This window comes from Neopsephotus bourkii, unplaced genomic scaffold (assembly GCF_033783945.1).
Source record: "Neopsephotus bourkii isolate Nb327-2 ecotype Australia unplaced genomic scaffold, CSIRO-AGI_Nbou_v1 NB_234, whole genome shotgun sequence".
Lineage (NCBI taxonomy): Eukaryota > Metazoa > Chordata > Aves > Psittaciformes > Psittacidae > Neopsephotus > Neopsephotus bourkii.
Window position 1 is genome coordinate 14,226,559 of NW_026900744.1, and position 12,945 is coordinate 14,239,503.

The following is a 12,945-nucleotide window of genomic DNA, read 5'->3' on the forward strand; positions in this document are numbered from 1 at the left end:
CTAAGGTAAACCCTTCTGCAACAGTGTCAAGGAGTACCTAAAGCTCCCAGGCAACATCTCCCATCCTGGTAGCCACTTCAAGTACATGTGAAACAGGAGCTATTCATACTGCTAGCAAGGATTCAATATATAACCTAAAGAAGTACCCCTTGAGTTAATACAATTATTGCTTAAAACAGAACCCCAAACAAACAAAACAAAAACCACCACCAAAAAAAATACCAAAACCCAAAAAAACCCCACAACATTAAAACCCCCTCAAATAAAAACAAAAGCCCAACAACAAAACCCCAACCAAAAATCCCCCAAAACCCCCAAACATGCCCCCCCCATGTTTTCTTAGCAGAAAATTTGTATGTCTTGTATCTCTGCATTCAAGTCTCTGGATGAAGTCAGAGAGGGTGCTTTAATTTACACATGCAAATAGAGAACAGCGCAAGTCTGCTATATTACCTGCAGATAGATAACCTTCATGAAACATGACTTACAGGACTTGATGGCTCTCTCTGGCTCCTGATGCTGTGGATGCTACCAATTTCTGTCTGAGAGCTGGAGTGTGACAGTCCTTCAAAATAAGGTCTGAATACAGAAAGAAAAAACCGTTTCTTATTATCAAAACCACTAACAAGAGAAAGTCCACCACATTCACAGCAAAGCAACGTGACTGCTCCCAGAGTGTCTCACTGCACCGCAGTGGTTCCAGTAACATTTACAGGCTATTTCTGAAAGGATAGGGAGGTCTCCAGAACAGCAAGAGAAGCCAGGAAGTCCAAGGACCTCTGCCTAGCCCTGACACTAACTGGTAAGACCTCCATCTAATGGATTCAATGTGTCACCTGTCACACAGCACATCATACTTATAAAGCCCTTCCTAGGAATACTTGCATGCCCCCAGACTGCACACCAAACAGCAGAAAATCAACAGTGTACATGCAGGTCCAGCTTTTTCCCATAGCAGAACAGAACTGCACATTCACCCCGCAGGAGCAGTTGTACCCTACTACCCCCCAAGCACAAGCTGCAAAGTATCACACTGCAATTCTTGTTTCAGCTTTGCAAATGCTGACTGAACTACATGCCAGCCTAGACAGTGCCTAACTCTTGATTGACATATAGCAAGTAGAGCTACTGCCCCTCACGGATACTCTGCTCCTGTGGGTAAGTGACTCCTGGTACTACGCTTGCATCTGGATTTGGCTGCCAGCCCTATGATCCGATTACACAGTTGCTCAGGAAGATAAGGTAGCACATACAATCAGGTTGTGCTTCCATGTAAAAGGACAGCTCATCACACCAGCTACAAGAGTCAATTACAATTTAAGGAACTGATTTTTTTTGTTCTTGTTGCAGGAAATACCTGCTTACAAGCATCAGCATTTATCACATCCTTTCAAGATGTGAACACAAGAACTGGACACAGCAAACCACTAAGTGTCTCCTCAGGACCAGACACAGTAAGTTCTTATTCCAGTAATATTCCTGTAACCACATATCCCAGAACAGCTAGCGCCAGTGAACAGGACATGAGCTCTCAGTGTGCACATTACAACATTCTGGCTTGTTTCAAAGCATATGCTTACCTTATCTGCTTTCAGATTCCTTCAAGGTAGGGTCTACCAACTTGCAATACACTGGGTCAAGCTCCAAATGCCTTTAAAGCCAGGAGCTCCATCACTTACTACTGCTGCCCCAGCATATCCTTGACATCTTCTGGCTTGCTGATAGAGAACAAGTTGCTCCAGACTCAAAATCTATTCTCAGCCCAATTAGGATATTCAACATTAATTACAATTATGACAGCTGGTAATTACCTGGCATTTATAGATACTGTATTGACCAACTGCTGTGGTAGGCTTTTCTTTAGAGCCACCACAACACTGAAGGCCTGAGCATGCAACCACATGCCAGTCAGAAGCATCAGTGCAGCTCAGTCATGTTTTCAGTCTTTATTTGGCAGCAATGTGACACAGCTCTGTCAGCTTGGGGTTCTGCATCTGCTTAACACCCTGAGCCAGTGACTCCTGGCTCAGCTCCACAGTGATTACCCATACGTCAGTGTCCACAAAAGCTGGTTCAGAACACGCTTGCACAGATCTATGTGTGCTGCAGTCAGTCCCCTTGGGCCCAGAGGCTCCTTTGTTTCCCACAGTTCTGCTTTCTTAATGCCTGCAAAGACCCTCTTTCCACAGAGGGTCTTATCAGCTTTTCCAGAGACACACAGTCTGCTTTGTCCATCCCTGCCTTTATATCTGCAGCTTCCAACCACATCTACTTCTGCCTTAGCACAGATTTCCTGGCTGTTTCTACCATATTTTCAAAACACTTGGTTCAATTCTACTGCCTTCCAGTCAGCAACTCCTACCCTTGTGCTCAGGTAGCAGGGCAAGCAAAACATCTGCACAAGAAACAAGATAAAAATGAGACTAAAAGGAGGTCAGACCCCCACACACTACCTCCAGCTCACAAGCAGCAATTCACACTGTAACAGCACATGCTAGGGCTCCAAGAGCACGTCAAGATGAGGAAAAAAAAAACAAACAACAGGATGGAGGGGTGGGAATAGAAAGAACACCTAATCTGTGCTGACACTGCACATAGTCTCTCTTTGGCCCAGCATCAGCCTCCCCACACTTACTTTAACTTTGGCTTTGGAGTGCTCAAGACACTGTCATCATCTTCCATTTCTGGCCCACTGTCACTGGGGTTCTCTATATCCAGTGTATCATACAGAAGGTCCAAGTCCTCTTCCACCTCTGGAACATGCTCTGCTGGGTCCTGCTCTGAATCCAGAACCTACACACAGCACAAAAAGCAGGCACTGCTGACTCAGGTAGGAGCCAGACTAATCCCATGTCACCTGAGATGCCCCGAGGAATGCAGCACACCAGACTTGGAAGCAAGATTCTGTTCGTAGTGCAAGGATATTATATCCAACAGAAACGTTATATATGAGAAGCCTTTGCTTTGGGTCAAGCTTGTCAGCGTCTGGTTAAGCAGAAGTTACCTTTTGGACTAAGCATCCACAAACAAGCTATTAACCACAGATTATGTGTATTATTCAAACCCCTTCTATAAACAAGGCTTTGAAAAGACGCCTAATAGAGCCCCAGTTTTCTGAGAACAACATAAATGCAGTACTCCCAACAGTCTTGGGTTTTACTGAGGAAGTTGCCATCACACCTCCTGATTTGATAACCAAGAAGGTAGAAAAGCCAAAGATGTCCACAGGAGGCGCCTGAAATCTGGACAAGCATCAGCTGGACCAACATGCAAAGCCCAAGAAGAACAGGTATTTGCACAGAACTTCCACAGGTTGCTTCACATATACACCAGAGTAAGCAGGCAGCTGTGCACAGGGTGCTGACTCTGCTGAGCTAACTTGGGAAGAACAGCAAAGCTAACAGAACTGCCTGGAAGCATGAGGAATTACTCGCTTTTTCCCACAAGCCACAAAATCAACACACAGCCATACAACCAATTGAGATGTTAACTGTTTTTATGTTAGATAGTTAATGTCACACAGGTTTCTTGAGGTTTGGATCTCAGCTCTGACCAGAACACTGACTCTCCTGTGAACCCATGCTCCCTATCCAAGTTTTTCATGTCTTGCCTGGCTGTTCTAGTAAGATGATCAAACAGGCTGGGATTTAACTTCAAAAGCAATATACTCCTTGTATACTTGCCTTTGAAATGGTCAAAGATAATTCCAAATGAGTCTGCAAAACTAATGGGTACATACACAGCTGCCAAAATCTGCTTTTGATAAAACTTGATCTAGAAATTGTTTGATGACATTTTAAAGTTGGCCCTCAAGCCTCCATGCAAGGCCAGGGTGTAAGGAAAGGTCACATCCACTGCAGATGAGAAAACAAAATGAAGGGAACTAGGGGGAAACAGAAAAGTGTTCCTGAAGACTAAAGCAAGATGCACCAAGCAGAGGGCAACACACAAGACAGGAAGGCTTACAGAATGGATTACTTACCTCATCAGACACTTTGAACCTCTTCAGCAATGCCACAACCTTCTGCTTGAAGTTTTGTTGCTGCAAGTCAAAGACACTTTTACATAAGTAAAGCATTAAGTGAACACTTTTCTCCCAGTCTGCAAAACACTCAGATGCCTCTGACACTGGTGCTGTAGCTGCTGCTTCAAATCAAATAACTCCTGACATCACAAACCAAGTCTCTGCTGTTCTTATGTTGAAATTGGCTTTTCCACATCTACTACAAACTTTCTTTCCTGCACTACAACAAACCAGATAACACTCCCCCAAGCAACATAGACCTCCTGGCTCTGACAGACGCCACACTACTCTTGGTGGACACAGGAGATAAATCATTTTATCTGCCAGATCTCCTCCTGCACTGACAAACCTAATATGCACACTGTGAAGAAAAGATGATATGTGCTGGTACAGAGGCGGCATCCCTGTGTCAGGAGGAAACAGAGTGGAAAATGTCTGGCACCAGGCCACTAAACCCAGTTTTGCATCAGCCCCACATGCTGGAGATTCAGTATCAGTTCAGAGGTCAGGGCTAGAAAGACATTATTCTTATTATGAGAAAGCTGCTTAAGAACTAAGTGATCAATTTTGTCCTGGCTGGTTACTGACTCCTGAAAACAACATTAAGGACACCAAGGATATGAACCAGCATGCTCCTGGTCTCAGAGAGGATCTTTTTAGTGTCAGATTCAGGTCAAAATAGGGTTTATTTCAGAGATTATCAAAACATGGATTTCAGAAATAGCCTTATGGGAGGTAGGACAATCTCCAAACTTACTCCTAGGTCCAAAAAGAAACCTAGACTACGTTGGCAATTCTGAGTTACTGTCATCACAGACTTCAAGCACACTTGTATAAGCAAAAAGCTGTGTTATGGCATGGTCAAGCACAAGTCATTGCTCTGCACAAGGTATGAGCTTTATGGGCATATGCATGCTTGCTTAGAGAGGTTGGATAGCTGCATGCAACTTGCGAAAGCCTTCAATATCCAGCTACTTCTACTCAGCATCCCATGCACTAAATCAGGTTCATCTGTCAAGCTCAAGCCCCTGACAGAGCTACTTAACTTCATTCTGAAACCTTCCCACTGGCCTCTTCCATGCACAGTACAAACAGAAGAGCTTCCCTTCACTTACAGCTACTTTTGGGACTTATATGAGTGTGGATTCTGCACTGGCTTCTTCATGGGGGTGGAAATTAATTTCATACACTTACATGATTTTTGGAGCTTCTTAACCTTACAGCCAAAGGATACTCAAGACAGCACACAGACATATCTTGGATGGCCCCACTCTCTGAACCTGCTGGTTCTGCCAGCTCTTCACATGCTGTGACCGTGCCCCCAAGCTCTCTGCTGGGCCAACACATCTAGTACTGCTGCCCCCACAAGCCACATGCACGGTGCATCCTGACCAAACCCCATCAGTGTTAGTAAAACTAATTTCCACCGACCCTGGTTATGGACGTCGTTCTTACTATCGATCTCCGCTGCTTCTTGGGCTTCCCCAGCTCGTACTCATCATCATCCAAATCCTGAACAGAAAGAGGATTCCTGCGTTACCTTTGTGATTTGGAGACACATGAACATTCATGTGTTAAAAATGTTCCTTCTATGAAGATGAACATGCTGCTTTGTCTTCCAGGCATTTAACATTTGCCTTAATTGCAGTTATGACGGCAAAGGGAAAAGGAAGTGAACCAGGTCTGCAGAGAGCCAGGAATAACAGCTTAGAGAAGAAAAACAGACCTAGTTCTACATTCAAGGAACAAGGATAGTCACAGCCCCCAGTTTCAGGGGGTACCTCTCTCAGTACCTTCCAGGAGATGGAAGGCAGGTAATGCCAGAGTCTGAAGGCAGGTAAGACCCAAATTTGAAAGCATCTCACATCTAGCCAGAGGGTTCTTCATAAGGACCTATTTTATATAAGGCATTAAAGACTAAAGACTGACTCAGACCCCACTTGCCCTTTAATTCCAGCTGGGGATCTAGATGGACTCTTCAAATCCTATCAGTATTACAGAAGTTATCAACTGATGCCTTGACCATTAAGCTGAGAAATACACAAAGATGCTAATGTTTACTGTTTAGAGGGAGCTCAAGTCCAAATACATGAACAGATAAATAACAGCATGGTGGAAGAAATGGGTTACTGTGCAGGCATTTGCCACTGCAGCTAAACACTTGGTGACAGTCCTGCACTGTCATGGTTTAGTTATATAGGCTTTTAGTTTCAAGCATGAGCCACGAGAATACACACTACACTGAAGCCCTCAGAGGAAGAAGCCATGCCCTAAACAGTACCTGGCCCTGTACGGCATCATCACTGGCCTCCTGCTCAGAAGAGAAGCTCTCGTACTCCTCCTCGGAATAGTTGTCTGAAAGGGAAGGAAAAGACGGGAGAGATCCTGTGAAACTCCTTTAAGGCAAGTGTCTCATCTCAGAAGCAGAGAAGGCCAACTAACAGTCACAGATCAAGAAAGGAAGCAGACAAGGAGATGCTTGTTCATTTATCTTAGCTCATCTTCTGTCTGTGCTAGACCCAGTGAGATGGCACTGGAACAGGTTGCCCAAAGAAGCAGTAAATGCCCTATCCCTGGCAATGTTCAAGGCCAGGTTGGACAGAGCCTTGGGCAACATGGTCTAGGGTGAGGTGTCCCTGCCCATGGCAGGAGGGTTGGAACTTGATGATCCTAAGGTCCTTTCCACCCCTAACTATTCTATGATTCTATGGAAACCACCTGGAGATAAAGAATAAGGAGAAACACATTTAATAGAAAGAAAGCTGAAGCATACAGATAAGGCTTCTTGAAACACCATCCCCTTCTATCCTGGAAAGAACCACCTGACAGACAGCAGCAAATAAACGAGACTTCTCCACAACGGAGGTAACTTTTCCCTCCAACATGGGCATTACTGACTTAAAGGAGCAAGTGAGATATGCCAGGAGAGTCTGTATCCTTTATTGAAAGGAGATTTCAGGTGATCTGCCTGACCTCAGGCAACAACACACAAGCACCTGCGTGCACTATCTTCAACAGGTCACTCTTCTAGCAGTGAGCAGAAGGCTAGTACCACAAGCAGAAACCCAATGACTTTCCTAAATGGTGCACAACACCATGGATTTACATTCATCAAACCAGGCCATAAGACCACAGCATAACATGCTGCAGGTTTGCAGGTCTCACCTAAGTTAATGAGATTTACTGTAGAATATTCAAAGGAAAAAGAAGTTGGAAAAGTATCTTAAATGCAAATATCCTCAATACAACACCTTTAGCTAGGTGAGAAGCTACAGGTTCTCAGCACGCCCACCAGTAATGCTGGAAGAGCACTGGTGAGAACACAACTAACCCTTGCTGGATGGCTCAGGCCTGGTGTGATGCAGGAGAAGCTTTGACAATTCAATCTCCCGCTCTTGTCACACTCTGGTGACATAGCAACAGGTTAAAAACATGTTAATTTTCTTTGTAAAAACCATTTAGTTTTCTTTGCATTAATCAGTTATAGACAAGCAACTTGTGCAAAACAGTTATTTGGCCTTGAAAGCATCTAAGCCCAGGTGGGGTTTAACTCTGGCTAGTTCAGGAAAACAGTGGTCTTCAGAGCATGTGGCTGTACTCTCACCTGTAGACTTGATTTTCTGGCTGGCCTGCATGGTGCTGTCTTCATGGTCAATTGGCTGACTTGACAAGGAGAAGATCCAGATTTCTGCTACCTTCACTGCAGCCTCTTTGATGTTGCTGAAAAGGCTCAGAACTTGGCCACCTTCTGTTGGGTGCTGCATGACCTGGGACAGGAATGAAGTGGTACAAATTGGCCTTTAAATGTATTTAAACTTGCATAATTTGCACAATATGAGAGATTTACATTAATAGAGTTACTCCACGTTTTCAAGTACAGAAGCAAGTCAACACCCTGCAACTGCAGGAGCCACTTGCAAGCAATATTCAATGCTAGTTGAGATTTTGACTACTAATGGAATCGACAGAAGGAAGCAAAAAGCATTCTGAGCTTGACAGTTGATTAGCTCATGCTTGAAGCACAATACTCGATACCTCATTACTATGTATTTGCTTTCATGGCACAGTACTGATTTGAATTATCAAGTTACCAACATTCTCAACACCTAATGAAGGAACTTCATCTTGTGTTAAAGCCCATCAGAACAGCCATTAAAGGCAAAAATTAATGGCAAGATACAGATGCAAAGTGCTTCCTAAAGCAAAAAAACCCACTCCAGAGAGCTGGCACCTGAATTTCAGAGGAGCTGGCCACCCCAGAATAATGAAGCAGTGGGTCATGAAAAACAAGACAAATGGTCAGGGCAGAGGGCCATCTCAGTGTGGGTTTCTCCTCCATTTGACACTTACATGGTTCTTCCCAGAACCTAAGACTTATGTCCTTCTCTTGCTTCACTGGAGTCCGAAAGTGCATCCCCACGCCTGTACCTCAGCTTTATAACATACTCCAGGCTGTTTTGTCAACTCCTTGTGTGGCTTTAAAAACACCCGAGCTGGTGAGGAACAAATACCTCCCTGTCTTAAACTCTGCTCAGACTCACAACTCCAGTTCATTGCTTTGTTTCAACAGCTAAGTGAACTCTACTTTTAAGAAACTTATCAGTGCTGTTCGGGGTCATCATACCATAAACTGCAAAGGAGGCTTGTAAAATTTGTTTTCCTCAGCTCTTCAGTTTCAGAAATAGCCCACATGAGCTGGAGAGTAAGTACACCTTAACACAGTGCACCTCTGAAAATCTCTGACTGTCTAACCTCAGTCAGCTGACATTGCAAAAAGGCCTAAGAAAAACCACATGCAGCAGCAGCAAGTGCCCAACACTTACAGGTTCACTGATGGGTCTAACTAATGGAGCCACATGTTTTCTGCCTTACAGCAGTACTTAATTTCTAGTCTTAAACAAACCAAACATGGTACACGAAAAATGTCAGCTACAACACAGCTACACATCGGAATTCAGCCACTTCAAATGGGGAATTCACCGTCTACTGCAAGTCTAAGGGAAACTTAACTCACACACAAGGAGTGGCCTTTATAATTAATTATTTAGTGTAGTAAAAAGTCACCACAGCATAAGACTAGTTTATTTTGGGTGGAAATGATTTTTTCATCAGACTGCATTCTGTGAATAATATTGGTGTTAACCTGAACTTGTTACTGCTAAGTCCATCTCTAAATACTCAGAAACAGAAACAGCAGAGATTAAACAGGGCATGAAATAATGAAGCATGGAGCTAAGCCATTCAGAAAGCCTTAGTGAATAATTTATCCATACTTGATTCCAGCATTAATTTTCAAATGTAAGTCCAAAAATTTTATCATTTACCTCTCATGAATAGAGCTGCACCCAAATTATCAAGTCATGAAATAAGAACTGCAAAGTGTGTTTTAAGCAAAATGAAAGTACATTATCCTTAACTTTCGTACAGTAGCACAGAGAATAACAGCAAACCTTGCTTTAACGTTAGCATTTCTTAGGGTTGGAAGGCTTGCCTGAGGGACCCTGTCTGTCTTGTTCTGCACTTAAGATCTGGAGCCTGTAACTCTAAAAAAAACCAAACCCAACATCCAACAACAAAATCTTCACAAGGTAAAAAGCTAGTCTTGTGAAAGCTTTAGCTCTCAATATCCAGAAAATGTCTACTATTATCACACAGTGGTAAAATCTGTTTAAAATATTGTCCACTGAATACCGATTGCTATATGAACAGCTATATGAAATCCCGTGAGGTACTAGTCAATGAGGAAAGTCACAACACTGGGTCTAAAGAGAAGAGAAAACATCTACCTTTGTAGCAAGAGATCGTGCCAAATTCTGCTCACCTCAGCCATGTTGATAGACCCCACAGCCAGAGTCTTGTAGCCTAAAATGGTTCGGTTCTTGTATCGCTTCCGCCGCTGCAGCATGATCTGAAGCTTGTTGCCTTCTCTCTTCAAGAAGTGAGGGTACTGCAGTTGGGAACACAAGGGAAAACTTTATTATGTCTCTTGATGCTATCTCTCAAGCTGCCTGCTCCACAACTAAACTCCATTTCTAGGGATTAGCCCCAGGGCTTTTAGAAGTGGCTACAGCTAACTGACACTCAGTGGACAATCCTTCATTATCCCAAGGAAGCCTTCATCTCTGCCCAAACAGCTCAGGTCTGGGCTTTCATTTCCCCAGCCAAGCACAATGAAAACACAACCATGGGGCACAGAGGAGATGTTCAGTTTGGGAAAGGCTGAGCCCAATCCCTGTTCCAGAGAGAAAAGCAGTTTCCAGGAGACACTTCCCAACAACAGCTGAATGAAGGCTGCCCAAAACTGGAGCCCCAGAAGTGCCACCTGGTGCACAGGATGCCCTTGCACAATCAACAGGCAGCATGCAGTGGCATAGACCCCCATACTCTTGGTAGGACACTGCCTTCCCTCCAAGCACAAGGCCACTGTTCAGTATTGGACCCTCTACAGCACACATTAAGAACCTATTGCAGTCTGAATGGCAAGCAAAGGGAAGCAAAGCTACGGAGAGGCCAAGGATTTGCTGATGCCTCTTTTGTTAAAGCATGGAGAGGCCAAGGATTTGCTGATGCCTCTTTTGTTAAAGCATGGAGACCTACGTGATCATGCAATGATTCTTTCCAGCCACAAAGCTCTTGCAACTATCAGCATCTTCCAACATTAACACAAACTTCTAATGCTCAAAGTGGTTGCATTTTAAGTAATTACATCAAGAACCCTCCTGCCAGGCTACATTGCGAAGACATAAATCCTTTCAATACACGTTCCATTCAAGAAAATACATTTGGTTGTATATATCCCCAAAAAACTCCCCAAAACTCTACTTGACTGTAAAGTCAAGCAGAGACTTTTAGGAAAGCGTGGGGTTAACCACGCTATCTCAGCTTGCCTTGCTCATCTGCACAGTGTATTAATACAGTCAGGTCCTGCTTTCTGCCAGGGCACTTGCCAGAGCACTGGCCATCCCCAGGGCCCAGCTCAGCTGCTGGGGGAAGAAGCCATGACATGGAAGAGCAATCCTCAAGAGACGATTACAGCAGCCATCTGATCAGTCTCATACCCAGAGGTGAATGGGACACATGCTCCAAATATACAAAATACACAGCACTAAGTAACCTACAAACAGGAGAATCTAATTGCAGGGATCTCAACCAGGACACTCCCAAGTGAAGCATGCTCCTCTTGCAGGCAAGACTTACATACTTTTTTCTCCTTTGGACATTATGAAAATAACTTACTGCCAATCAAAACATGCGATAAATACAAATGCTGAGTGCCACCAGAAGTCCAGAGATAGAATTTATTGTCCAGAGTAAGCCTGGCTGCTATGCAGAGAGCTGGAAGCTGTAGCCACACAAGCAAGCAGACTACTAATTAACTGACTGCTCTGCGAGAGGAGATCTACTGTGCACTGCAAGAGGCAGTGGCCCTGCAGAAGAGAGGAACAGGAGCCCACATAATTAAAAGACAACCTCAAAACACACCTGCAACCAAGAATGGAGCGTGTGACTTTACAGACATGCAACATCTCCAAACAAGGAGGCAAGAAAGTTATTAGGGGGAAGGGATAAGAAGAGTTCAAAAAAGCCAAAGCCAACTTTTGCATTCAAATCTATGACCTCCTTGCCTCTGAGGCCCTTCCACAGGTTGGAAGGGCAGCAGGAGAGAGGGACTCCCTGCTCTCAGCTCAAAGCACTTGGGCCACGCCAAGGCTGCTTAAGTATGAGGCTGCAGCTAAGGTCCAAAGTCACACTTGGTCCCAGGCCAGCTTGACTTTCAGGGATTAAACTGGATGTCTCAAGTCCACACATGTGCAAGTTTCTGTTTTTCAAACGTGTGCTGCTTGGCCACTTAATGATGAGCAGAGAGTCTCAGGCTGCTCAGTTCCTTTGTTAAAAAGCAAAAGCCTCTAGAAGGAATGCCAAGCCATTTTCATAGCACAGACAAGCTATTTTAAACACCAGCCATGACTTAGCAACTCTACAGAAGGGTTTCAATGAAAACATTTCAGTAACTGTCAGTCGTGGCAGAGATTGGAGAGGAAAACAGTTTGACTCAAAACATTTGAAACCAAGGCTTTTAGAGGAAGCACCAAGTGCCCTAAAGCACCTCAGAGGGGTACAAAGAAGGGACCATCACGCACATCAGCGTAATGAGAATCAGGGCAAGACATTCTTTCTGAAGACCCAGTGATGTAATCCCTTCCATCTGGAAAAAGTTATTAGATTAAACACAGGAATTAAGTGCTCTCAAAAGCTGGGATGCTGTGCTTGGAATAATCTGGGGAATTTCACTTGATCCTGTGAAACTCACAGAGGGTCCAGAGAAGCAGGCATTCCAGCAGTAAGGGTGATGCTAGCTCACCTGCCAGAAAGGCTACCACTGGTCTAGCTCTTGCTCTAGCAGGTAAGGTGAAACGGGATCACTTAACATCACTAACTCCAGTCTTACCCCAGCTGTGTAACAGAGCAACAGGAAACTCCTCCCTTCTGTTTGAGCAGAGGCCTGCCAGACACAATGGGCTGCTCACTACTATGCCAGCCAGCACTGTCACCTCTCCAGCTTAGCTCTAACAAAAAAATGCTCTGTGCAAAGGACAAGAATTTCACCCAGGAAAAGCAGCTGAGAAGGTGGTGACTGTGAAGATACAAGGGGCTGCAAATCCAGACAGCTAGCATAAAGTAAGGCTTATGGTTTGAAGAGCTGACAGTGCAGTATGGAGATACTGGCTGCTGCAAGACACCAAGACCTTGTTCTGCGACATCCACATGCTTTTACTTTGTGGCCCACCACCACTCCCAAATATATTCAAGGGACTAAATTCAGACCACAATCTGGTTTAAACTGCAGTTGTTAGCTAGAAGTAGCTTCCAGCCCTCATCCAATTAAGAAACAATAAAAGTTGTCATAAAAATCCTGCTGT

At 44.3% G+C, this 12,945-nt stretch overlaps 1 protein-coding gene across 16 annotated transcripts in view; it reads right to left on the reverse strand.

Moving 5' to 3' along the window:
• The window catches only part of PACS2 (phosphofurin acidic cluster sorting protein 2), a 76,017-nt gene that overhangs the window by 30,377 nt on the left and 32,695 nt on the right, over positions 1-12,945 (reverse strand). For 13 of the 16 annotated variants that reach the window (XM_061345403.1, XM_061345410.1, XM_061345397.1 and 10 more), the window contains 7 exons: positions 9,846-9,971; positions 7,629-7,791; positions 6,306-6,379; positions 5,456-5,536; positions 3,983-4,042; positions 2,636-2,793; positions 489-579 (listed from right to left, as the gene is read on the reverse strand). In XM_061345403.1, coding sequence (XP_061201387.1) covers positions 489-579; positions 2,636-2,793; positions 3,983-4,042; positions 5,456-5,536; positions 6,306-6,379; positions 7,629-7,791; positions 9,846-9,971 — 753 coding nt within the window. The remainder of the gene's footprint in view (positions 1-488; positions 580-2,635; positions 2,794-3,982; positions 4,043-5,455; positions 5,537-6,305; positions 6,380-7,628; positions 7,792-9,845; positions 9,972-12,945) is intronic. The other 3 variants (XM_061345411.1, XM_061345400.1, XM_061345399.1) reach the window with 1 other exon arrangement.